Genomic DNA, 23,979 nt, shown 5'->3' on the forward strand with positions numbered 1-23,979 from the left:
TCTCATTTTAAATTTCCATTTAAACATCAGGGTAATAAGTGGTAGGGAACATCCCTCACTTCTGCAAATGTGTAATGTTTACTAATGCACAACTAATCTCTCAAAAGCAGATTGGTAAAGCGACAGAAATGTGTGCTGACTTGAAGAAGAAGAAGAAAAGACACAGTAAGAGCAGCAACACTTGTTCTGAGCATTAATGATGTAGAAAGAGGCTGCGGGCGCTCACATTGTTGCAGATGTGGCTGTCTGCCCCCGCCTCCAGCAGCAGACGTACTGTCTTCTTATGATTTAGAGCAGCAGCCACGTGGAGCGGTGTGTCCCCGGCCTGTGCACGCATGCGCACGCACACACACACACACACACATACACACACACACACACACACACACACACACACACACACACACACACACACACACACACACACACAAAACAGGAGATGGTTGTGTGAGAGTTTATCCCAAACTAGCAAGACATCTGATTTTTGAATTATTTTTCACATCTTGTTTATTAACCAGGCTCTCATGTAGAATGACAAACATAAAGCCAAAACAAATAAATTGCATGTTTTAACAGTAAAAACTCTTTTTCTACAATAACAGACTTTGTTATTTTGTGTGCAGTCAGTAGCTCACCAGGTTCTTCTCTGACACGGAGCAAAAGGCTCCCAGCAGGATGCGGATCACAGCCACGTGGTTGTAACGGGCCGCCACATGCAGACACGTATCCCCCGCCTGGAACACATATTTACTTTACTTTAGCAGTTTTACAAGAAATTCATTTCAAAATGATACATTTAATGACATTTCAAACACGTGTCCCAACAGAATGTGAAAATGAAAAACAATTCTCTTTTCACGTCATTTAAAATTGAATCTTTATGGGTTGTTTGGACTGTTAGCCAGACAAGGAAAAAATAAAATACAATAAAATAAAATGGAAGTAATTTGCACTTGGGTTCTTGCCGTGGGCATTTTTCATTTAGGCCATTTAATGAATAAATGATTCATTTACAAATTTAAAATATATAACTGATTACCCAGCACAGGCAATGCTTGTTAGTTTCAGCCATAACCCTTTTTAAATTAGTACATCAACAATTTAACATAAGTGAGCAGAATGATTTATGTGCTGCTTTTATCTAACTACAGTGTCTGAGTCAATATTTTCAAGTTAATTTCTGAGCACTGGTGCTCCTGCCACAAAGATCTTAATCAAATATTGAATGTTCCTCACGAAGAAACAGCACAAGTGAAGCACTCAACAATCAGCACTCGAGCATCTGAGGACGGCTGCCGTTGAGACACAACACCGCCAAGTTCCTGCTGCATTTATGTCGTGCTGACTAACAACAGTTTCCCCCGTGAGGCTGCAGATTACGTTTGAAGTGCAAATGTACTACTAGTGTTTCATAATTAAACTACTGCTGTGATGTGAAAACAGCTCTATGGCAGCAGCGCACAGCAGAGAGGGGACCATCATCCTGGATTTCAAAAGCGCTGGATAAAAGAAAGCAGGTGAATGTGAACAGGTGAGGAAGACGTCAGAATTCAAGTTTGTTTTCAAAGAGCATTTTACATGAAGGAACAGCAAACGAGAGGCAGCAGAGGGAGAAAAGGCAATGTAAAATACAGTAACAGGTGAAGTATAAAAACAACAAGGATCTAAAATGAACAAATCACAAATAATACATCAAAGGAGCTACATGACTGAAAGTCCCACTTGTTTTGGAAAACTTTTGGAAAGACATTTAAAGCTGCATTGATGGCTTTTTTGGCCGGTTACAAAAAGAGCAGCAAGCTGAAAACACAAAACATATCAGTGTCATCAGTTCAGTATCTGACCAAATGTCTCCCCTTATGTTCCTAATATGTGATACTAAATAAAGGTCACAAGTGTTTTTGCAGAACATCATGATGTTTGTTTGTTTTTTTTAAGTTGACCTTTGACATTTTGGATACAAAGTTTCAGTACTTAATCTTATCCTTTTAGACATTTGCATGAAATTTTGTCACAATTAGTGTATGAATTTCTGAATAATTGCCAAAAACTGGTTTTGTGAGGTCACAGTGACCACTGATCTCTAAATTGTTATCAGTTCATCCTAGCCTCATGGTGGACATTTGTGCCAAATTTGAAGAAATTCCGTAAAGATCAAGGGTGGACCCAAATATTCAGCTATTCAGGTATTTTCTATTTGGGCAGGTATTCGCTTTTCAATTTAGGCATTTGCATTTTAGGCAGAGGAGGAATGCCATTTCAGTGTTTGTGATCCTGATGCTGCACCTGTCTCTCACACACACACACAAGACAGAGACTACGTATTACGGATTGAGATACCACATTCACAGAAATGAAGATGGATGTAAGGTCACGGTGACCTTTGACCACCTAAATCTAATTAGTTCATCCTTGAGTCCAAGTGGACATTTGTGCCACATTTGAAGAAAATCCCTAAAGATGTTCTCGAGATATGATGTTCACAAGAATCAGACAGAGAAGCTGAAACCATAATGCCTCCAACCAAAGTCATCTCCAACGTGGAGAGACAACGTGCATAGAAAGGGAACCTGGATTCATTATTTACTTGAGGCAGATTACATGACTGACCCGAGAGTAATGTCCATGGTGAGTAAAGAAACTACTGGCATCTGCTCGCTCAAGTCACTGTGAGTACAACCTTGATGAGTACATACATAATGCAGCAAACCTGGCAGCAGTCGCACGCTTCTGAATTAATTACTACGAATGTGAATTTAAGGACAAATAATAAATATGTTATTTTGCATCACCTGCAATTCAAAGTTGTCAAATAACTATACTCAGTGGATCAGGCATGACCGTAATGACACTGTGCCGATGATGACACAAAAAATTTCCTAACAGAAATGTCAAAATGTGGCACTCTGTGAGACGGGGACACTGGCACTCTGATGATGCTACAGCAACAGCAGACTGACAGGAGGCAGGCTGGTCTTAGTACCTGCAGACTGTTTCTGCATCCATCTCATTAACCCAGGCTTTCCACCGCTTGCATGTGCGTGTGCGTTACGGCTCCGCTGCAATATTGCTCTTTGCTCCCTCTTCCGTCAACTCCCACCGGTTGCGGTTTGAGTCCGGCACAGCGCAGCACTGCCTTATCAGCCAGAGCGGCAAGACCGAGGAGTTCCCATGGTAACTAAAGAATCATTATATTAGTACAGAAGAAGAATAACTCCATTCACTCCCATAACTCCCAATAAGCTGTTCCACACCATTTCCTTTCTGTGGTTATCCTTACTAAAATATGTGTGGTGTCATAAAGAGGCTACTTTTGTGGTTTTAAACCTCCATAATTAACTTCTCTTCTCTTTGTCCGTGTTGTTGGTAGTGACCTCTGAAAACCTCTGACCTTTTAATACAGGCCTGGATCCACCCATTGTGGGGTTTTGTTGATGTGGTTAAGTGAAATACGATTAGACAATTAAACACAGAGTGTTTTATTCTGAAAATTAACCAGATGTTTTAATGTTGTGTAGCTGTCTGACTTCCTGTCCGCTCTGTCTTAAATTCAGCTGTATAAGTGCTCTGGTGTCCGGCAAAAATAGGAGCCTTGCATATCTGATCCGCAAGCGTTGGGACTGCCGGAGCTGAGATGGAGTCGGACCACGGTGGAAATTAACACATAGACTAGAGTGTAATCTATTTGCTCCGTCTGCCGTGACAGATCGGAGCCAGACGCCACATGGAACTGGTGGAAATTAGGGGTAACTCTGAGGCGCTCCCAGCAGCAGCTGCACCCACTGCAACCCTGCTCAACACTTACATGGTTCTTGCTGTCGGGCCTGGAGCCTCCCAGGAGCAGAACCTTGGAGCTCTGAGCGTGACCGTTCTGACATGCGAGGTGGAGCGCTGTGTTTCCCGCCTGAAAATAGAATGTCATCTTTTATTAGTATTTACTAGGGTCAGTTTTATTTAGTCACAATTACTTTTTATGTATTTTCAGGTTTACAGTATTAGTATACTACTATTCATGGGACAATCACGCTACTACAGCAAACTGAACTGATTTTTACTTTTAAAAGTTACACAGTCCGCTTTAAATGACTTGTTGCTGTTTTTTGTTGCTCTGCATTGCTTGTGTTCTGTCTTTGGTTCCTGTTTGTTGTAGCTGTTGCTCTCTATATGGTGTCCTGTTGTTATTATGTGAACTTTATCATTTTTCAAAATATCTCGAAGGACTACAGTTGAAAATTAGCCAGATGGCTAACACTGGCACATTTACAGAAATGCTGATTAATGTAAAAATAAATGGATAAATAAAACTAGAAAATGCATTTCCTGTGGAACATGTGTGTGGATGCTTAAAGCTAAAATCAGTTTAAAACCATGGCTGAAAACGCAGAAATATATTACGGATTGACAAAAATATCTGAAAAACCAGCAGAAATAAAAGTTGAACTGTTTTAAACTGAAGGAGCAACAAGCTGAACTGGAAGAATGTCAAAGGAAGAAGTTGATGTTCAATGAAAAAGTTAAAAAAGAAATGTTTAATACTTTGAGGTACACAATGTAGAAAAAAAAGAGAGGCATAATCGACCTTTAAGAGCATAACATTTTGACATCTGCATGGTTTCTGTTGATGAAAGTATGCAGAAGTAGTTGTAAATTAAAAGCAAGTACAGGAGAAATACTCCTTGAAGTATTAGTAGCAGTAATAGTAAAATAAGTAGCAGTACTTCTATTACAATGATGGTATTAGTATTAGTATTAGTAGCAGTAGTAGCAGTAGTGGCAGTAGTATTGGTGGTATTATAATAGATGTAATTACTAGTAGTAACAGTAATGGTAGTAGGTATAGTAGTTTTACTAGAAGTAGTAGTAGTAAAAGCAGTAGCAGGAGTAGAATTAGGTGTCGCAATAGTACTACCAGAAGTAATAGTAGTAGCATTAACAGTAGTTGTAGTAGTGGTACTAGAAGAATTAGCTTTCCTTACATTCCTGGGAGAAGTAACAGTAGCAGTGGTGGTAGCAGTAGTAGAGGCAGTAGTGGTTGTAGTTGTAGAAGTAGTGGTATTAATTAGTATAAATAATTCCAGTACACAACTACTATTAGTAGGTAATGGTAGTAGTAACAGTATTAGTAGAAGTTGTAGTAGTAAAAGCAGTAGCAGGAGTAGAATTAGTTGTCGTAGTACTACTACAAGTAGTACCAGTAGGAGCAGTAGTTGCAGTAGAAGTAGAAATATAAGGAGTAGTTTTTTGGCCTAGTAGTGGTAGTAGTAACAGTACTAGTTGTAGAAATAGTAGCACTAGCAGGAGAATATATGTTGTAGTACTACTTCCAGTAGTTATAGTAATAGCAGTAGTTGTTGAAGAAATAGAAGTAGTATAAGTAGCAGTAGTAGTTTTTTGTTCTAGTAGTGGTAGTAGAAGAAGTAGCAGCTGGTAGCAGTAATGGTAGTAGTAAAAGTAGTAGTAGTAGAAGTAGAAGTAGTAGTAATAGCAGTAGCAGGAGTACAATAAGTTGTCCTAGTACTACAAGTAGTAGTAGTAATAGTAGTAGCAGTAGTAGAAATAGTATAGTAGAAGTTGTTGAAGTAGTACTACCATAGTAGTAGCAGCAGTTGTAGTATAAGTAGTTGTATTAGTACTAGTAGTAGTAGTAGTAATAGCAGTATTTGTTGTGGTAGCAGTAATACTACAGAAACAAACAGGAGCTGATGGAGGTCTGAGCTGCTAATCAGAAGCACCTGTATGTCTGACAGTGATGAGTCATGGTAAGAACTGATAAAAGTCGGAGAGGCGCTGCTTGAAAAAGACACCCTACAGAAAACTCTCAGTTACGTATGTTGTTGAAATGTTGGAACTGTGAGCACCACAAGATGTTACTGAAGAGATGACTGAGAAAATCCAGTTTCAAAAAGTCCCTCCATATGGGTCTTGCTCAAACTTGATGAGAAAAAATAACATTGCAGCAAATGAGAGCTGAAAAGGATCTCTTGTTGCTTTGAGGCAAAAGGCAGAAATATCTAGAGTGCGGGATGTCAAAGTGCTGAATAATGCCTAAATAGTTCAATGGTATGAAGAATCCACACTAATAAAAACATGAAATGAAGATGGACAGTTTGTGCTGTGTAGCATAATGGCTCTCTTTCCTAGTGAAGTTCTCTGAGATACAACGGAAGCATTGAACCACCTCTGAATGACTGACTGCTGGAATAAGGTAAGTAGTAAACATGTTTAATGAGTGCTGTTGTTGACAGGTGAGGATTCCACTCACCTTGTTTTTAGCGTGAGTGTTGGCTCCAGCCTTCACCAGCAGTTTGACAGACTGGCTGAAGCCGTGCCAGGACACTTCATGAAGAGCTGTGTTGCCATCCTGACAGGATAAAGGACAAGACGTTAACAACTAGGGATGGGGATTGTCAACTTTTATTGCTATTGATACTAATATTGAGGCTCCTTAACGATCTGAGTCTTTATCGATACCACTATTGATACTTTTCTATTATTTGTGGATGGAGGAGGAGACAATCCCCTTTTAACAGAACTGGTTGTGCTTTTATTGCTTAACAAGTGACTATTTCTTTTATATTGCTGGGAAAACAAATTTCTCACCCAAATAAATTTTCTTTTTCTTGATGTTACATTTGAACACATGATGACATTTTTTTTTTTTTTTTGAGCCAACCTTGACACATCACAATAAAATCTTATGAAACCTTGTTTTCCTGCCGATTTCAACTCGCATTTAAACACTGGATTACTATTTTTAAATGACGGGATTTCCAACAAAGTTTGGGTGTGCTAACCACTGCTGCTGTGAGTGGATGATGAAGACTGAGCCAGCTGTGCCGCAGCAGCAGCTGAAGGAGTTGAAGGCGTTTTTTAATTTAAACTCAAGGACAGATGAAGGTAATGCATTTAGATTTAATTTGATGTACAATGACTGTATCTATAAATCATATGAATGTACATGAAATCATAACTTATTTAGTCTGGTGGATAGTACTTTCCTTCATTCTATTTACTATTCTTGGTTTTTGATAAATGTCATTTTGTAAAGATTGTTATATTGATTATCAGTTATGAAATCCTTGCTGTTTTTTGATATGTTTTGTAAATATTGTTATGTTCTTTTGTATTATGCTCACTTTTGAAAATGTGAAAAAAAACTGTAAAAAAAAAAAAAGAAAAATGATAATTCGTCATGTGACTCGTGTATTTATCACACCTGTGGATACTCTCGCTCGCTCTGAATAAAGTCACAGTACAGTTCTTCAGTGTGTGCTGGTGGACCTACAGTATATGGGAGTATGGTGGACTGGATGTTTGGATGTGGTATGAAGCCAACTGTAAAGGACTTATGGGAAAAGAGCTTTATTAGATCGTGCATGGTATTACTGACTGAAGTATTTTTGTACACTCAATGGTACATCATTAAGTACCTAAAATACCCTGTTAATACACTATATATCAGCATTGAAGAGTTTTGTTTAATTTCTCTTTCCTCTGTGACTCTTAACCCACTACTCTACTTCTGATGGGGGAATGAGGCTAAGTAGATTACAGGCACGCTGGTTTCTCTGTGATTATAGATGCTTTAATGCAGTCATTACGCTGGCTTGGAAATTCCCCCTGTTCCTCTGTCTGACTGTTATAGATGTGCCATTAGGGTCTGTATATGCGTCTGTGTGTGTGTGTGTGTGTGTGTGTGTGTGTGTGTGTGTGTGTTTCAGTCTTTTGATCTGCACCTTGTCCTGTCTGTCCAGTGCACACCCTTCCTGGATGAGAGCGTTAATGACGTCGCTGTTTCCCACCACAGCTGCCCGCTGTAACGCCGTCTGCTCCCCCTGTCAGCAGACACACAGACACACCACACTGAGTAACGATTTGTGATGAGAAACACTCAGCAACAGGACAAAAAAACAGCAGCCATCCACAGAAAAAAATATTTTCTATCACGTGATAATCTTGGAGCCCCAATATGATATTTTTACAGACAGTAATCCTGCTGGGTCACTTTTATGCCATGATGAGCCATACACGTATTCAAAATTGTATTATTTCTAATATCAATTGACTTTAATTGAAAAAAAAAAGTTTTCAACAATCACATTTGACACACTCTTCTGAAAAAGTTGATTAATTTGGGGGATTTTGGATTTATTCCTGCCCACTTTGACTGTAACAAACACTTTCAAATGTCAGTGCAGTTTAAACTTGGCTTAGCTAAATTACTGCATTTTAATGGGATCAATATTAGGCCTCCTCAAAACAAACACACCCTTAAACTTATCCCCACTGCAATAGATTTACAAAGTCTCAATGAAAAATCAAAGGCTTGAAACAATTTTGGGAGATACACTTGTTTGCCTGCTTGTACTTTCTGAGATGAAAAATCTGAAATCGGTGGTCAGCTTGGTTTCTCACTCATTCATTTAATTAAAACATCCAGGAATAAAACATCTGCCACCATGTATTGATTTTATGTTTTTGTTTTTGGAGCTGAATTGTTAATTAGGTGTGCTATTGGAATATATATATATACAAATATCAATTTAGAGAGGGGACACAGGCTGATAAAAAACGTTTCCATCCAAATGTAGTGCAGTTTTTCGAGTTTCCAGAAAATCAGCAAAAGAAAATTTTGAAGAAAAAAAAAGTGTTTCAAAAAAAAGTTTAGTAGACACGTTCATCCAAAAAATATTTAAGGCAGGTGCTGAACCAATATAGGATAGCAAGAAAACAGGAAGAGGTCTGCACACTGTAAACCCTTTGAGTGCATTTTATTAGCACATCCACAGGTGAGGTTTTGAACTAATGACTAAAGACAACATGTCAGGTTGGAAAAGTTTTAAATTATCGCCCAACCCAAGAACGTAATGTGGTTTCTGTCACTTTAGATGCTTCTTATCAACCTTGATATTTGTTAAAGCGTTCGTTTTTCTGATAGGTTTGGTTTTAATGCCTTATTTAATGCTATGGTCTCACGCCATGATTGACAACTATGTGCGCCAATTGAGTGCTCACGATCAATGGCACTGCACGTGATTGGTCAGATGGGTAAATAGGCAGGAACTTGATACCTTGGAGATCATTTCTGCACAGACTCTGTCCCATGTAACCAGGATAATTTGCCTTCATTTTTGTATATACAGTTTTAGTATATACAGTTTGTATACAGTATATAGTTTGAACTCTTTGAACTGAGCCTGCTTCCAGTCTTTCTGCAAAGTTAAACAGGTCCTGATTTCAGCTCCATAATCAACAAATCTGAGTTATATTTTGATCTTCTAATCTCTTGGAAACACAGCAAACAGATGTATTTTCCAAAATGTTGAACTATTTCTTTAAAGAGACAGTTTGGTTACTGGGAATTTTTGTTCAGTTTGTTGCTGTTCTTATTTAGGCGAGAATACAGCCTTGGATTGTTTTTCCATTATGTCTCGACATGCAGTTTGAAGGTGAAACCAGTGAAATTAGCCTCGCTTTGCTTATCTTCAGCATGTCACGGGACCAAAAGTGGGTCTGCTCCAATTAAATGCAACTTGACATATTTCTGAAGTCTAAAATTTTACAAGTATGGACTAATTAATATCATCCGCCCATAAGTGTGAAATAACACGATCAAAAAACATTGTTAATGAGCTAGAGAATATGAAATATTTAACTGTCCTTCCACTGAGCGGAGCTGCTTCTACATTCAATAAACATAAACAACTGTATTGAAAGAATGTAATTTCACCATTTAACATATTTAACCCTTAGGGACTGTTTGGCGCATTTTACGTGCTTTTAATTCTTCACTTTTTGTGTTCATGCATATGGAATACATTTTTAGCAAGATTGTGTATTTTTGTTTTATCTTGCCATTTCCAGCTCAGCTCCTACAATAAGTCTAAAATATACTGTGAAAACTAAAATGTGCTAAAAATGCTCCATTGAAACCCATTCTAACTGCAATTTTTGATCCCACAGCCATCAAAGCATAAAAACACGCTTTGTATTATTCTTGGGTGTCATTCTGGACTTTTGCCTTGGAATTGGTCATTTTTACTATTTTCCACCTGATGTCTTTTTTTAACCATATTGTGCATATGGAGAAAACACATGCTGTTTCCACTAGGTGCACTATTACAATCAATGTTGCAGCAAATTATCAACATATCTCAGTCTGTGATAATAAAAAATAAATAAATAAATAATCTACTTGGCATGTTTTTTTCTTTTTCATCTAAAAACGTGGCATCATGACAAACACCTAGCAATTAAAGGTTTGGAATTCTGAAAATTAATGAATGTTTTATATTTATGAAAAGGACCGATCTTTGCTTAAAAAAAAGAAGAAAAAAAAGAAAAGCTGAATGACAGTAGAAATTCATATTTATGTTTAACATGTTTTATTGCCTGATTTTGAAAAGCAAATTTTGTGTGCAGAGCGGTGCGAGTGTGAGTATTTGACACTGCACAAAAATAATAATGTATACAAAACAATGTTGCTGCTTATCGTTGACATATCTGTGATCATCAAAAAACTGATAATCTACTTTGCATGTAGCATATTGAAAATAATTCAATTTTTGTGGTGGGTTTTTTTTCATCTAAAAACATAATGGCATCATGACAAAAACCTGGCATTTAAAGGGTTAAAATTCTGAAAATTAATTAATATTGGATATTTATGATTAGGACTGATGTTGTTTGAAAAATTATCTCAATGAAAGTAGAAAATACTATTAATGTACAATATTTTTCAAAGCTTGATTTTGAGAAGCTCGTTTTGTGCACAGTGCAATACGAATGTGTTGTAATATTAATAGGGCCCCAAAAATAGCACAAAATTCCCCCAAAACAAACTGTCTCTTTAAATATTAACAGTTTTGTAAACTCCTTTTTGATAAGCACACCACGTATACCCGAGTTATCACTGACTCAAGGGTGACTCAAGCGGTAATGATGTTAATATGGTCCCAGTACAGCAGGTATACAAACCACAGCAGGTAATCGCAAATAGCTCTATTTGCTGTTCAGAGTGGTTTGTATAACCATATGACAGCAGTGACATATGGGAAAAAAGGTGAAGCTCACATTTATGCTCAGCCATGAATGGGATTCTGCACACAGAGCAGATTAGTGGTGAGTGACATTTAGAAGTCTGACATGAAAGCGCTGGAAGAAGAAGCAATGAATTCCATGAGATGGAGGAGGAAGAGTAGGGAGAAGAGGAGGAGAGGGTCATTCCAAGCTAGATAGGAACTGAGCCGGGCGCAGCAGCAGCAGTAGTGGGGGGGTGGGGTTTGGTGAGGGAAGGAGGGGGGGGGGGGGGGCGGGGATGTAGCAGATTTCCGCTGGCTCAGTAGGAGCAGTTTTGGCTAACCTCCTTCACTCTCCCTGATCCTCCAGGCTCTTTCTCAGCCCTCCTCCACTGTCTTCTCTCCTCCTCCTCCTCCTCCTCCTCCTCCTGCCCCAGTCTGCACCTGCTGCTCCCTTCAGTCCCAGAGGATGTACTGCAGCCTGTTGCAGAGCTCATTGACCACAGAGAGTGAATTTGGCAACGCCATTGATCTGAGTTATCTGTGGGTAAGGGGGACTTGCATGCTAAGGGTGAACCCACAAGAGGGCAGTCCAAAGGGTCCCATTCAAGGCCACTAGAGGTCATTACACTACAGTTATCTTTGCGTAAAAAAAGATCTGAAAAAAATCACTCCAATCAAACAGAACTGATGGCAAAAAAATCCACTTGTGACCACCAATTAAGGACTGCAGTGCGAGAGCTGGAAGTGGATGAAAAGTGGGGACATGGCCGAGGCAGCTGTCACAGAGATGAATCTACTCACGTCGTCTTGGATGTCCAGGTCGCAGCCAGCTTTAAGCAGGATACGCACAACCTCAATGTGGCCTTTGTAGGCAGCCAAGTGCAGGGGGCTTCTGCCATACTGTGGACACAAAACACACACGACTCAGCCCAGTGAACACGACACAAGTGCACAAACTCGACAAAAAAACCCACCTCTGCTGTCCCACACACAGACTCACAGTCCAGTGATTCAGATACATCTGCAGAGTAAGTGACCGCAGTCATGGCTGCTGGTACGACTGAAGACGATCTGCTGCAGAGTACAATCCATCTCAGTAATGAGTCGACCCAAAACAAACATACTTAATCCACGGTTTAAGAGAATGGTGCAGTGTGCACAGCTGTTCATGTTAGCTGAGCAGAGGATAAACTCTGCATCCTGCCAATATAAGGATCTGTGGGCGGGCCCTGAAGCAAAAAGGTTACTTAACTAACCATAACCCTGTGGGACGGTTTAAAAAATCACATCACTGAAATTTCAAACTGGTATTATCGCCAAAAGGCTGTGTACCTCCACGCTCAAGGCCTGGGTGATTGGGCTTTAAAATAATATCACGGTATTTTTTTAGGCTATATCAATATTTACAGCAATACATAATATATATCACGATATTGTGAAATCTAAAAAAAAAAAGTAGCTACTGCCATACAAAAAAAGTTATGTAAACTACTGTTATAATAAAGGTAAATTTAAAAAAACTGTTATAATATTAAATAAAATAGTTATAGTAAAGCTGAAGTATTGTTATGATTAAACAAATCAAAGTGGAACACATGGTGCTTTTATTTTGAAGGTTACATCTTGTCTCTACACGTTTCAACTTACAGTCTTCATCTTAGGTGTCAGCCCCATTTAGGCTTTTGAACTTTTGCAACATAGTGTGCCTTGGAATTTTGTGGTTTTGACTTATTGACAAAAGAAATAACAAGTCTTTCCTGTCCCTCATTTTTAGCCGTGAAGATTGTGTAAAACAGACAGCATGTTTATTAGTTGCTAAACAGTATCCTATTCATCTCTGGCAGCAGATTTTAAAAATTCTATTGAAAAATCATATCAAGTTGTTATCCGCAAACCCCATTATATTCTTATTTAACAAGTCCCTGAGTACCTCTGAGATCATTTCGGAGTTGTTTTACTACAGCATTTTCAAATAATCTAATACATAAGATGGACCCAATATGCAGTTATTTTGGCCTTAAAAATAATTTTCCAGTGAAAAATAATTTTCCAAATAAACCTAAATATTACCAGCCAATGGTCACCTGCCAGCTACCATTACTTTATTAATAATAATAATAATAATAATAATCTGTACTTTTATAGCACCATTCAAGCCTAAGCACAAAGTGCTTCCAGATAAAAAATATTAATTATTATTAATATTAATTAAAGAATAGAAACTACATTTCAGAGACCCATGTAGCCCATCCCCCCTTATGACAATCAAATTTAATAACATGAAGAACATTAGAGCACAAATATCAAACAGCACTGTATACATGAACAAAAGGGGGTGGAAGTACAAAATACATACATACATAATACATACATAATCATAAATAAATAAGTAAAAAGTAGATAAGAGAATTAAACTTGTATAATCAGATAGAAATTAAGAGTAAATTAAGAGTAAAAGAAATAACCACATATATGATACGATATGATAGATACGATGCTAATGAAGATGATCTCATGAAAAACAGATAGAATGCTTATAAAGGAACAAACTCTTGAATTTGAAACAAGTAAACATGCAAAGTATACAGAGGTGCATGAAATATTCACATGGGAAAACTAAAACAAGGCCACTATAAAATGTAATAACAGGTTAAAAACATAGCACCATCATATAACAACATTAAGGGTAGGCTTTTTTATAAAAGTGAGTTTTGAGGAGGCTTTTATAAGCTTCAGCAGAGTCTGCTGATCCCACACTGAGGGGAAGGCTGTTCCAGGGGTGAAGGGCCATGACTGAAAACATACAGTTGCCTTTGGTTTTCATTCTGGTTCATAGGGCTGCAGCCAGTAATAACTTATTTTGGCTAGTAGCAAGTATGCTTGGCTGGTTGATTTTTTTTAATCTACTAATCCTTTTCGCTGGTGAGTCAAAAAGTGAATTTTGGACATGGTTTATATATATAAAAAAAGAATTCTTAAATTAGCTAAATCAGTTTAGGAACTAGAGATGATCAACTGTTTTTTGTATATTAAATTGATGCTTAATGTTCTCATTATATACAGTAAATGGCACTAACATCATGTGGTCGTAGGAAACAAACATGCAGTGCAATTAGCATTAGATTGCAGTGATGCCCTGCATGGCAGAGGGTGAAATGACATAATGAACGTCAACAGGGGGAAATTCCATCTTACAGTAGTTGGGACATATTAGGTTAAAAGCTCTCAACACATCCTGAACACTACATCCAACATAATGACCTGCATTAAGAAGAACGACAGAGCAGGATGTCATCACGCAGGTAACCATTCAAACTTCAAACACAAGATCCAGCTGATCTCTGCTAATGCTGAGTAAATGCACTTTAATTACACATCAGGTGTGTACTCCCACACAGCAGCACAAGCCGCAGTACACCCCAGGTATTATCTGGGCGTTTGGAGGTTCGTGCTTTGTTTGGGTGCGGCTCGGCTCTGCTCTGTATTTTATGTGGTCCTCAGATTGAGTTACACTGGGCCTGGCTTGGAGGCAAGCCACTCGCCGAGCTCTCAGATAAACAACTGGTCTCAGGCCAGCCGGGAGCCTCTGTTGTCTCCACACTGACTGAGGCTCTGTTTGAGGCTCTGTGGTTGGTTTTTCAGTGGCAGTGGGTACACTAGGTGTCACTTTAACTTGTATTTTTTGTATCAAAATGCTCTTGTATAGATTTTTATATTCAATTTTAGTTTTATATACTTCTTATTCTTTTATTTCTTTTGCTTGCTCTGTTTATTAGCACCTAATTCTGTTTGTGTGCTGCAGCCTCAAATGAATTTACCGGCTGGGGCTCAATAAAGGTTTTTCTTATCTTACATCTTAATGCTCTTAGTGTCTTGGAAATGATCCAGACTCAATTCTTTAAGATAATGCGAGAAGTCCAGGCTAAGTAGTAAACATGGATGTAAACAAAGCTGGATTTTAAGCACTCTGGTAACCGCTTTTGCAAATGTTTTGCAAGACATTCAACACATCTGTTACTCCAGACCCTGTTTACATGTGGTATTAACGTGTTTTGAGTGATCTGATCACAGGTGGACAGCGCTAAATATGAGCCTTTTTACACCTTGTATTAACATGTGTTTCAGTAATCCGAACACAAGTGGACAACCAAGATACATCGCTGTTCACATCTGTGCCTAAAGTGTGTCTCCAGCTGACCACTACCGTTTTCAGTAGGGCTGTCCCAAGTAACATTTTCTGAGCATTAATCAACAGCGAACTTAGAGCTTTGGTCAACATGAGAGATGACAGACGCAGAGCCGACACATTGCATCCCAGAGCTTCACCTTCAAGACCTCCTGATAGCTTTTTAACATTTTACAGTTTGTAAAGTTAAAAAACTCCAACAGTTATCAGCACAATAATCAATAATTCTTCTGCTTTGTGCTGCAGGAAACAGCTCTACTGGGTGTGAGCTGCGGCAGAGCTCATGTGTTTGCGTTCCAGTGCTGAATACCTACCCAATTAATGAATACATAAATAGCTGAATATTTGGTCCCAGCCCTATGATGTGTAACTGAACACTATTGTTGAAATCTTAAAATGAAGTGCGTTTCATTTGTTTTTGGTAATACCTAATACAAATCAAGCTTCTGTCATTAAGTGAATAAAACCACTGGCATCTGACCTCTCCAGATTATAAACCCAAAAGTGATCAGGCACTGGACTCTAAACTCTACTCTCTGTCCTCTTCCTCATATTCTCTTCTTTATTACCAACCTCACTGAACCTCCTGCTTTATCCTTTCTGCCTTTTCTGCCTTTTTATTGGTTTCGTGTTTTCCCAGTCTCAATCCATTCATCACATTACAAAAACTATTCCTACATTCCTTTTCCTGAGCGGAGGAATGTTTCATATGAAACTCTGCCCCCTTTATCCTGGATTAAGTGTTCATAAAGGCACGCTGCCAAAACACCCAAATACAGCTGCTCCAAACAAAATCATCAGCGCAAGCAGCAGCACATGTAATATTGTTGTAGCTGTTACAATATGATGCCATGATGTTTTCGTGGAAAATTGGCTTGCATGCCAGAAGAGAAAACACAAAGCACATGATACACGACCAAATCACCCAGGATAAAGCACTATACACGAGTAATACTCAGCACTGGCTTTGCATGCGCTCTCTTTAATCTCACATATCTGACAGAGAGAGTACTTTTAAAAATCCCAATAAATCAATGATTTTATGTGTATCCGAAATGTGTTGCTTCTTGACATCAACAGTGATATTCATTTCCTAAATCCAGGAAACCTGCGGCATGAAAGACCTGTTGTTATTGCATCTGAGGAAGGAAATTGATGATGGAGAAAAATGCCTCATCAGTAGGATTACATTGCAAACTGTAAAGATGAACAATGTGGAGATCTACAAGTTTGTCGTAATAACCCGAATGTCTTCAGAATGGGCTGACGGCTTTCTTTCACACAGATACAGGGTGTTCACATCACTACACGTCCTCTGTCCAATGAAACTGGCCCACACTGAGCTATCAATAAGAGTGTCATGTCACAGATCTGATCATACTGTACAGTATAAAAGTAAACCAGAGTGTTTAAAGATACTAACGATTAGATAGGGCTGTCCCTAATGCCACTTTTTGGGCACCCAAGCTTCAGTGAGAAATACTAGCGTATAGTCAAAACTTGGACAGGGGTTAAATGAGAGAACTAAAATAACGTGAGTATTAGCCACTTTGCTGGCACACAGGTCGCAAATTATCCATAATAGAAAAAATGAATATTTGGCAAGATGGGTGAGGAGGTAACTTAACTGCAAATTTTACAAATTAAAACAGGTAAAATCTCATTCCATTGTAGAGCTGCATTCAGTGTATTGACCTGCTCAACCCCTCGCTCTCTCTCTCTCTGTTTATCGCAAAACTACTGCTGTGGCTGTGACAGAAGGCCGGTTTCCATTAAGATTTGTGCAAAACGTACGAAAAATATGGCTTCTAAAAACTGGGATTAAAAATCTGCCACTGTTATTATCAGCTGCATATGTGCTATGCTAGAGTGGACAACTTGACAGGCAATGTGAGAGCTGAGATGAAAGAATAAAGAAAGGCCTCAGGGGAATCTCTGTAACTGTATGTATGTGTGTGTGTGTGTGTGTGTGTGTGTGTGTGTGTGTGTGTGTGTGTGTGTGTGTGTGTGTGTGACTCCTGAACTGAAAGCTGTGTCAGTGTGATCCATCTGTCCGAGCAGCAGCTCAGCTGTGATACTGTTAAACATCTGGGTGCATACAATACACTGTGCACTCCTGATGGAGGTTACTCATCTTAATAAATAATTGGCTGATGAAAACTGTTTATATTTTGATATTTTAGAACCGAGAATAAACTTGAAATAAAGTATGACACCCTTCAGTATTTTCAATTTGATTGCAAATTCATGCTGCCAAAGACAGCCTTTTAAAAACAATATCAGTCAGTATTGTTCCTGGTGCAACAATATGGCATTCCCTAGTACCAATTATTTAGGTACCTACAACTTCACCATCTGTTATTGGGAATTTTTGGGTCCTGTACATCAGCCCCGAAGTAGCAGTTTTTAGATCAAGTACTACTGTGCTATGGGAAAGGCCATGAGGGGTCTGTGTATTATTCCATGATGATCCAGCTATTTGCTGTGAATTGTAAAAGCACCAACAACTATTAATCACAGAAAATATATTGCTTTGGTATTCCTGCTGTAGATCTCTGTTGTTCTGCCATTCAGAAGTGGCTGCAGCACAGAACTGCCAATGTTTGGGAGGAGCGACAATACGGCGGTCCTATAGAGGTTGGGATGTATAGACAGTTAAATAATTCCACAACCGGAAACCATGGATTACCAGAGCCATCTGGAAACATGGACAATTATAAAGCAGCAGCCAACAATGCAAGAAGACGCAAAAAAAAAGTGCTAAATTACAGTGAACAAATTAAAGGAACTGATGTAATCACACTTTACTGGAGCTGTTCTTTGTATAATTCCATGTGACAAATAAATGATTGATGAAAGTTTCAAAAAGGCATTAGCCCAACAGCCTAGCATTGCAAACCATTTTAACCGAAAATAGAACAGAATGGAAAAAAACCCAGATTTTAATAAAGGAATTCCTGCTAATTAGAGCAAGGATCCAACAGAAACGTCTTAGTATCTCCTCAGGTCACACTCAGAGTAATTAAGAGGAGATGTCTTTGCATATTCCTGTGCAACACCCACACAGGAGAAGACCTCACTGAGAGAACAGCCTGCAGCAGGCTCGCTCAAAATACTTCAATGGAGAGAGCACGTTGGCTGAACATCATTCCCCTGACTGAGTGTGAAGCTGCTGGAGTTATTTTCATTGGTACATGTTTGAAACATGACAGGGTTGTGTTCAAATGTTAGCGGCTCCACTGCTGCTGACGCTTTCATGCTCTGTTTGGTGTCTAATTGAGTTAACTGATGCAGATGAGTCCATGGAAAAAGTGTTGCTGGATCTGTTGTCCAAAACTGATTTACCTCACAGTTAGTGAACAGGTCTGTTATTTTTTAAATAAACAATAGAAAATATAAAAGTGATTTATGTGGAAGCTCACAGCTTTGCAGTGACATTACTGGTCTGACTTGCTTCTCAGCCCCCCTAAGAAACACAGACTAAGACTCCATGCTAGACTACATCTTTGAGTCACACAGCTCAGCGACACAATGGAAGTAAAACGACACCCAAAAAATGCAGACACAATAATACAGGCGGCTAACAGGAAAGAAAAAGCTTGTGAGCTGATTATCACAGTTATCATATTTCACTGTTTTTGGTTGCTTTTGCTGAGGGTCATTTAAGTTGGTCCAGGAAAAAGAAAAAAAAATCATCCATTGTTGCCTTTTAGTTCTGGTCCTATTCATGTTCACACTAGGGATGATAACAATTAATCAGTGATTAACTGGTCATTAGAAATTTAATCAAGCGTTTGAAATTTAATCGATAGACTTTGAAATGCTGTCAAAATATGTGCAATATGTTGCTGTAAATTTTGACTGAGGATAAAACTCATTTGGTAATGTTTGAAATAAGCAAAGTTTTTATGTTTTATTCAAATAACGATGAATTGATTAACTGATCATTTATTTTACAGATTACTCGATTGAGGAAAGTGCTGTCAATTTGCAACCCTAGTTCACACTGACGTGCTATAAACTAAACAAGATGAGTAAACATTGAAAGTTACATGATTCACTGTAATTTTGGTGACATCATCCTGCATCATTAGCATTACAACTGACCCACAGATGCAAGGTCACCTTGACCTTAACCTTTGACCACCAAAATCTAATCAGTTTATCTTTGAGTCCACATTTGTGCCAAATACAATACCAGCTTCATGATCATGGTATAGATAATCAGAGAGACAACCTGAAAACAAAAATACTGGCAGTGACTGTCACCAGCACGGCGGCATGAAAAACTGACCTGATAACCAGATATAATTATTAGATAATAATTATAAGATTAAATATAACTTGAAAAGGGGGTTCAACTGACTGATGAGCTAAACCGAACAGGCCAACAAACCAGAGTCTATTTGAATCAAAACACAACAGGTTAGATCTGACAGAATTGCGTGAATGCAGTAGCACCTCTTGCAGCTACTGGACTCTTTCTTGTACATCATGTGATCACTAAAAGCTAAAATTGTGTTTCCATTGCAGTTTTGTGAAAATATGGCATTATGAAATCGCCTGAAATAGCACCTCATGGGCGAGTAAAAACTTTTTTTTTTTTACTTTTTTCGCAATTGACCTGTTTCCATTAGGCGCATTTTAAATTCCCAATTTCAATTGGGATTCAATTCAATTTGAGGGTTCATGGAAACCCACCTAACGATTAATCCAAAACTGAAAGTCTTCTATGATCATTCAACTGTTTTACCATAGAAAAATATGAGTTGAAAAGTGTACGACTTTGGGTAAAACGCTGCACTTGTCACTGTCACTAGCCATCCAATCACAGTGGAAAAGGGACAGGATAAAGACCACATAGACCAACAATCAGGACAAATACAAAGGCTGAGCAACTGCCATTTTCAGCTAGAAAATACATGCTTTGATGGACACACAGCATTATTAAAGTAACACCAGCCACAAATGATTACTTGGTTGGACAACTGGCATTTATTTACAATGTAAAAAAGTATCCACCAGTATCATCGGTCCGACCAATGATGACGATCGGATAAGAGCATATCGACCGACCAACTGACCATCCGACCATAAGTTTACAGGCCTACACAGATGGACATGAAGTTGATTACTGACACCAAATCTACCCAGTGTTTTTTAAGATGCCTTTTTATTGTGCTAATTCATTTGTTTCATTTTTCAAGTACCAAGGGTCAACAGCTGTGCTAGACTGGTAAGCATGGTAAGACAAAAAAGTGAACTACAAACGTGATCAACTGACTGGCACTACATCTTTGGTATGAGGACAAAAATCATAAAACAAATACATAATCGGTGTAATTATCAGATTTCAGTAGCACTCACTCACCTTGGTGACAGCTACTTTAGCGCCCTTGTTGATGAGCTGGACCACATTGTCGGCTTGCCCCTTGTGTGAAGCTATGAGGAGGCGCTCGGAGAGTGCGAGGACCTCAGCCGCATCCTGCTGGCTCATGAAGCAGGGCGAGTGATGCTGCCGTCCAGGTCAGACACGGTACTCCAGACGGTGGGGAAGACGGCGGCTGTGGCGATGGTCTCCAGTGCCCTCTAACTCATGGTGAGCTGCGCCGCAGACTGAGGTGTCAAACAGGAGCTGGAGAGGCTGCCAGTTGCTGCTGTTTTCTACAAACTCCACAAAGTGTCAGGATCCCTTCCCGTCATCCTCTCCTCTCTGCTGGGAAAAGAACAGGAAACACATGGAGTGAAAACAAGCCAGCGAGTGCTCCGCTCATAACGCTGGCAAACAGGAAGCAGGGAGGAATGGGCAGAGTGGAGCGACATCCCGACTGTCCAGGTTGTTAAACCCGGGTACGGTCCTTGTGGGATCATGTGAGCGCTACAGAAATAATCCGCAATGAGAGCCAAAAAGAGGGGTCAGATTTGGTCAGAGAGTGAGTGCCTGCAACACTGTGAAGCCAGCCACTCACACACACAATTAGACATTTAAAGCTGCAACAGTCTTTAGTTTGTTTTTTTAAACAATATTTTTCATGAAATTTTGACAACACAAAAAAAGTGCAGAGAAATTGCACATCAATATACCGATAAACATCCCCTCACACAGTCACACACTAACGAAGACAAACACAAACAAAAAACAACACAACAAAAAAGGGACAAAAATAAATGAAGCAAATAATTCAATTAATTAAATAAAAAATGACAATAACAATTGAATATTTGTTTTTGTTATCAATTTTGGGGTGAGACTGTCTCATAAGCCTCTACGGGTTTTCTGTTTTACTGTGCAAAACAAATGATAAATAAATAATTAAAAAATAATAATGATGAAATAGAAATTTTTAAAAAAGGCAGGATCAATATTTTCATGTTAATTATGTAACATGTAACACAGTCAGCGATACATGCCTCATTTGCCAATGGGGAAACATATGAATCCCAAAAAAAACCCAAACTCCTTCTGTTAATCTTCAGTAATATGTGTCAACCTCTCCAGCCCATGACACGTAATCAACACCTTTTTCCACATTCAGAGTGATGGCGGTTCTACACCAACACAATGAATTCACTCCTCTTCCTTGGAGAAGTCCAAAATCAATCATTTTCAATTGTCTCCCTGTTTGGATAAAGTCTCTGGGACTTTTGCGGTTCTGACTGTGTTACAAAAGCTGACACAGTCATAACCGCAAACAGCACAGACACACTCCTGTGCTTTGATGAGCTCCTCTCTGACACACTTCTGCTGTTGTGGTCTAACCACAGGGAAGGTGGAGTGATGGAAAAAAGGCTGCAGTGTCTCATCTGATATCTCATCACCATTAAAGCACACTGACAGGCAGACGTTGGCTTGTCAAACACTGGAATGCATTCTTACCCAATTAGGCTTTTCACAATTCTCCCACAGAGATCCTGTTATCTCCCAGTATGTTTCAATGTACTGTCGATGACTGCTGACATTATCTGTATCCTTCAAAATATGGCCCTGGGCCCAAATCTGAGCTCTGAAAATGAGTTAAAACATACTGGCTGCAAAGGGGAAAGTCAGTCATCTTTTTTCTTCTCTTGGTAAAAGAGTAGTAACAGATTTAAGTTTCTTTGGCACTTTTCCATCCCAGTTTCAATTACAATCCATGAAATAAAGCTCAGATTAATGTACTGCTGCACTCTATGCTTGTTGAATGGCAACATTTCAACCAACTATTAGAGGAAGAAGAAGGTAGATTTATGAGAGATTTTTTAAACTTTGTTTAAGAAATGAAATTACAATTTGTCCTTGATCCAGCGATGTAAAATGTAAAGGCTGATGGGACCTGACAGGTTTGGCCGGGTTCAGATATTTATCTATAGAGGTAATGTTTGGGTTCAGCTTGGGACTGGCCTATGACCCCCTGTCTCACTGGGCTAGTTCTTGTTCAGTGCAGGGCTTTGGTGTTTACATAGCAGCACATGAAGGTAAAACAAAGCTATTTCAGGTGGTAAATACTCATGGATGTTAGTTTTAGTTAGCTAAACTAGCTGGTGTTCAGGTGAGCTGTAACCACGACAACAACAATAGTTTGACAGGGACAAAGTCATTGCTTTAGTGACGATACATTGTTCGCTGCATTTTTGTAGTTTTGTATGCCCAATTAGCTACAAAGTTTAAAGGTTGTGGAATCGCTACAAAAGAAAGGAGTTTTGTGCACAAAATTTAAAACTCTGGTTAGGTGTGAAACAGGCGTCTCCATTGGTAGGCTGATTTTTTCTTTAACTTGCATTTTTTTTTATTTCCAGTCTGGTATAACTAAATGTAAACATAACTTTATTCTATCAAGTACCTCAACTGCCCCACATAAACAGTATCATTTGAGTGGCACATGCTGGTACTCTTTGAGTGCATGCTGTCTCTCATTAAGTCTCAATATATTAGTGTAAAAAGACGCTGACAGATGACAGTTAAGGCAGGCAGATGGAAAGGTCTCTCAGCTGGGAGTATCATAAATAGTTTCAGCCTGCCTAGTGGGCTTCTTTCATGTCAGATTCTTTTCCTGTCAGATATCAATCCAGAGTCATAAAATGAGCAGGTAATAAACAGAGTGAAAACAGACGCTCTGAGCGTGCCCCGACACGCGCACGCTGTGATTAAACAGCCTTCATTACATGTTATTTATGCTGTCAGAACTCCCAATTATGTGGGCATATACTACAGGGTTTGTCTTTTTATAAACTTTGTATTTTTCTTTTATGATCCATGAGGTGTTTATTGGCTGTAAAACTGGAACTGCAGCCAGCATAATCCATGCTCACTAAGCTGCACACCAGCAAAACACACAGCAGATTCAGTACACACAAAGAAAGGGAAGAGCTTTTAAATAGTTGAGTTTGATCTTAAGCTTTCCACACAGTGTGTCTGTTCTTTGAAGAGCTAAACACACAACAAACAACCAGAGATCCATCCAACAGCACATCAAAGGTCTGCTGAAAGATTTCAACACGTTCAATCAAGAACTTTTCATTCAGTTCCTATGAGAGGAACAGAAACTTCCTTTGACCTTTTTATATTTCATTTACGGTGGATGTAGTTAGGATGTTCTTCACCCTTTGAAACCTGGATCGACATCACGTTTCTTGTGCTGCATTCAGACACCTTTCACAGGTTTGTTTTCTTTCAAATTCATGGGGGAAAAGACAATGAGCGACTCGGTAAGAAATGTCTCACAAATTGCAAAGAAATAGTACAAAATTAACAAATTTTCTACAAAGTTCAAGAACAATATCCAGAGGTTTATT

The 23,979-nt window shown here is 38.9% G+C and overlaps 1 protein-coding gene across 1 annotated transcript in view; it reads right to left on the reverse strand.

Moving 5' to 3' along the window:
* The window catches only part of ankrd6b (ankyrin repeat domain 6b), a 52,159-nt gene that overhangs the window by 10,128 nt on the left and 18,052 nt on the right, over positions 1-23,979 (reverse strand). The window contains exons 2-8 of the mRNA XM_042503981.1: positions 20,579-20,920; positions 11,823-11,921; positions 7,737-7,835; positions 6,263-6,361; positions 3,806-3,904; positions 636-734; positions 227-325 (exon numbers count right to left, since the gene is read on the reverse strand). Of these exons, the coding sequence (XP_042359915.1) occupies positions 227-325; positions 636-734; positions 3,806-3,904; positions 6,263-6,361; positions 7,737-7,835; positions 11,823-11,921; positions 20,579-20,704 (720 nt within the window). The 5' untranslated portion in view covers positions 20,705-20,920. The remainder of the gene's footprint in view (positions 1-226; positions 326-635; positions 735-3,805; positions 3,905-6,262; positions 6,362-7,736; positions 7,836-11,822; positions 11,922-20,578; positions 20,921-23,979) is intronic.

Source organism: Plectropomus leopardus, chromosome 16 (assembly GCF_008729295.1).
Source record: "Plectropomus leopardus isolate mb chromosome 16, YSFRI_Pleo_2.0, whole genome shotgun sequence".
Lineage (NCBI taxonomy): Eukaryota > Metazoa > Chordata > Actinopteri > Perciformes > Serranidae > Plectropomus > Plectropomus leopardus.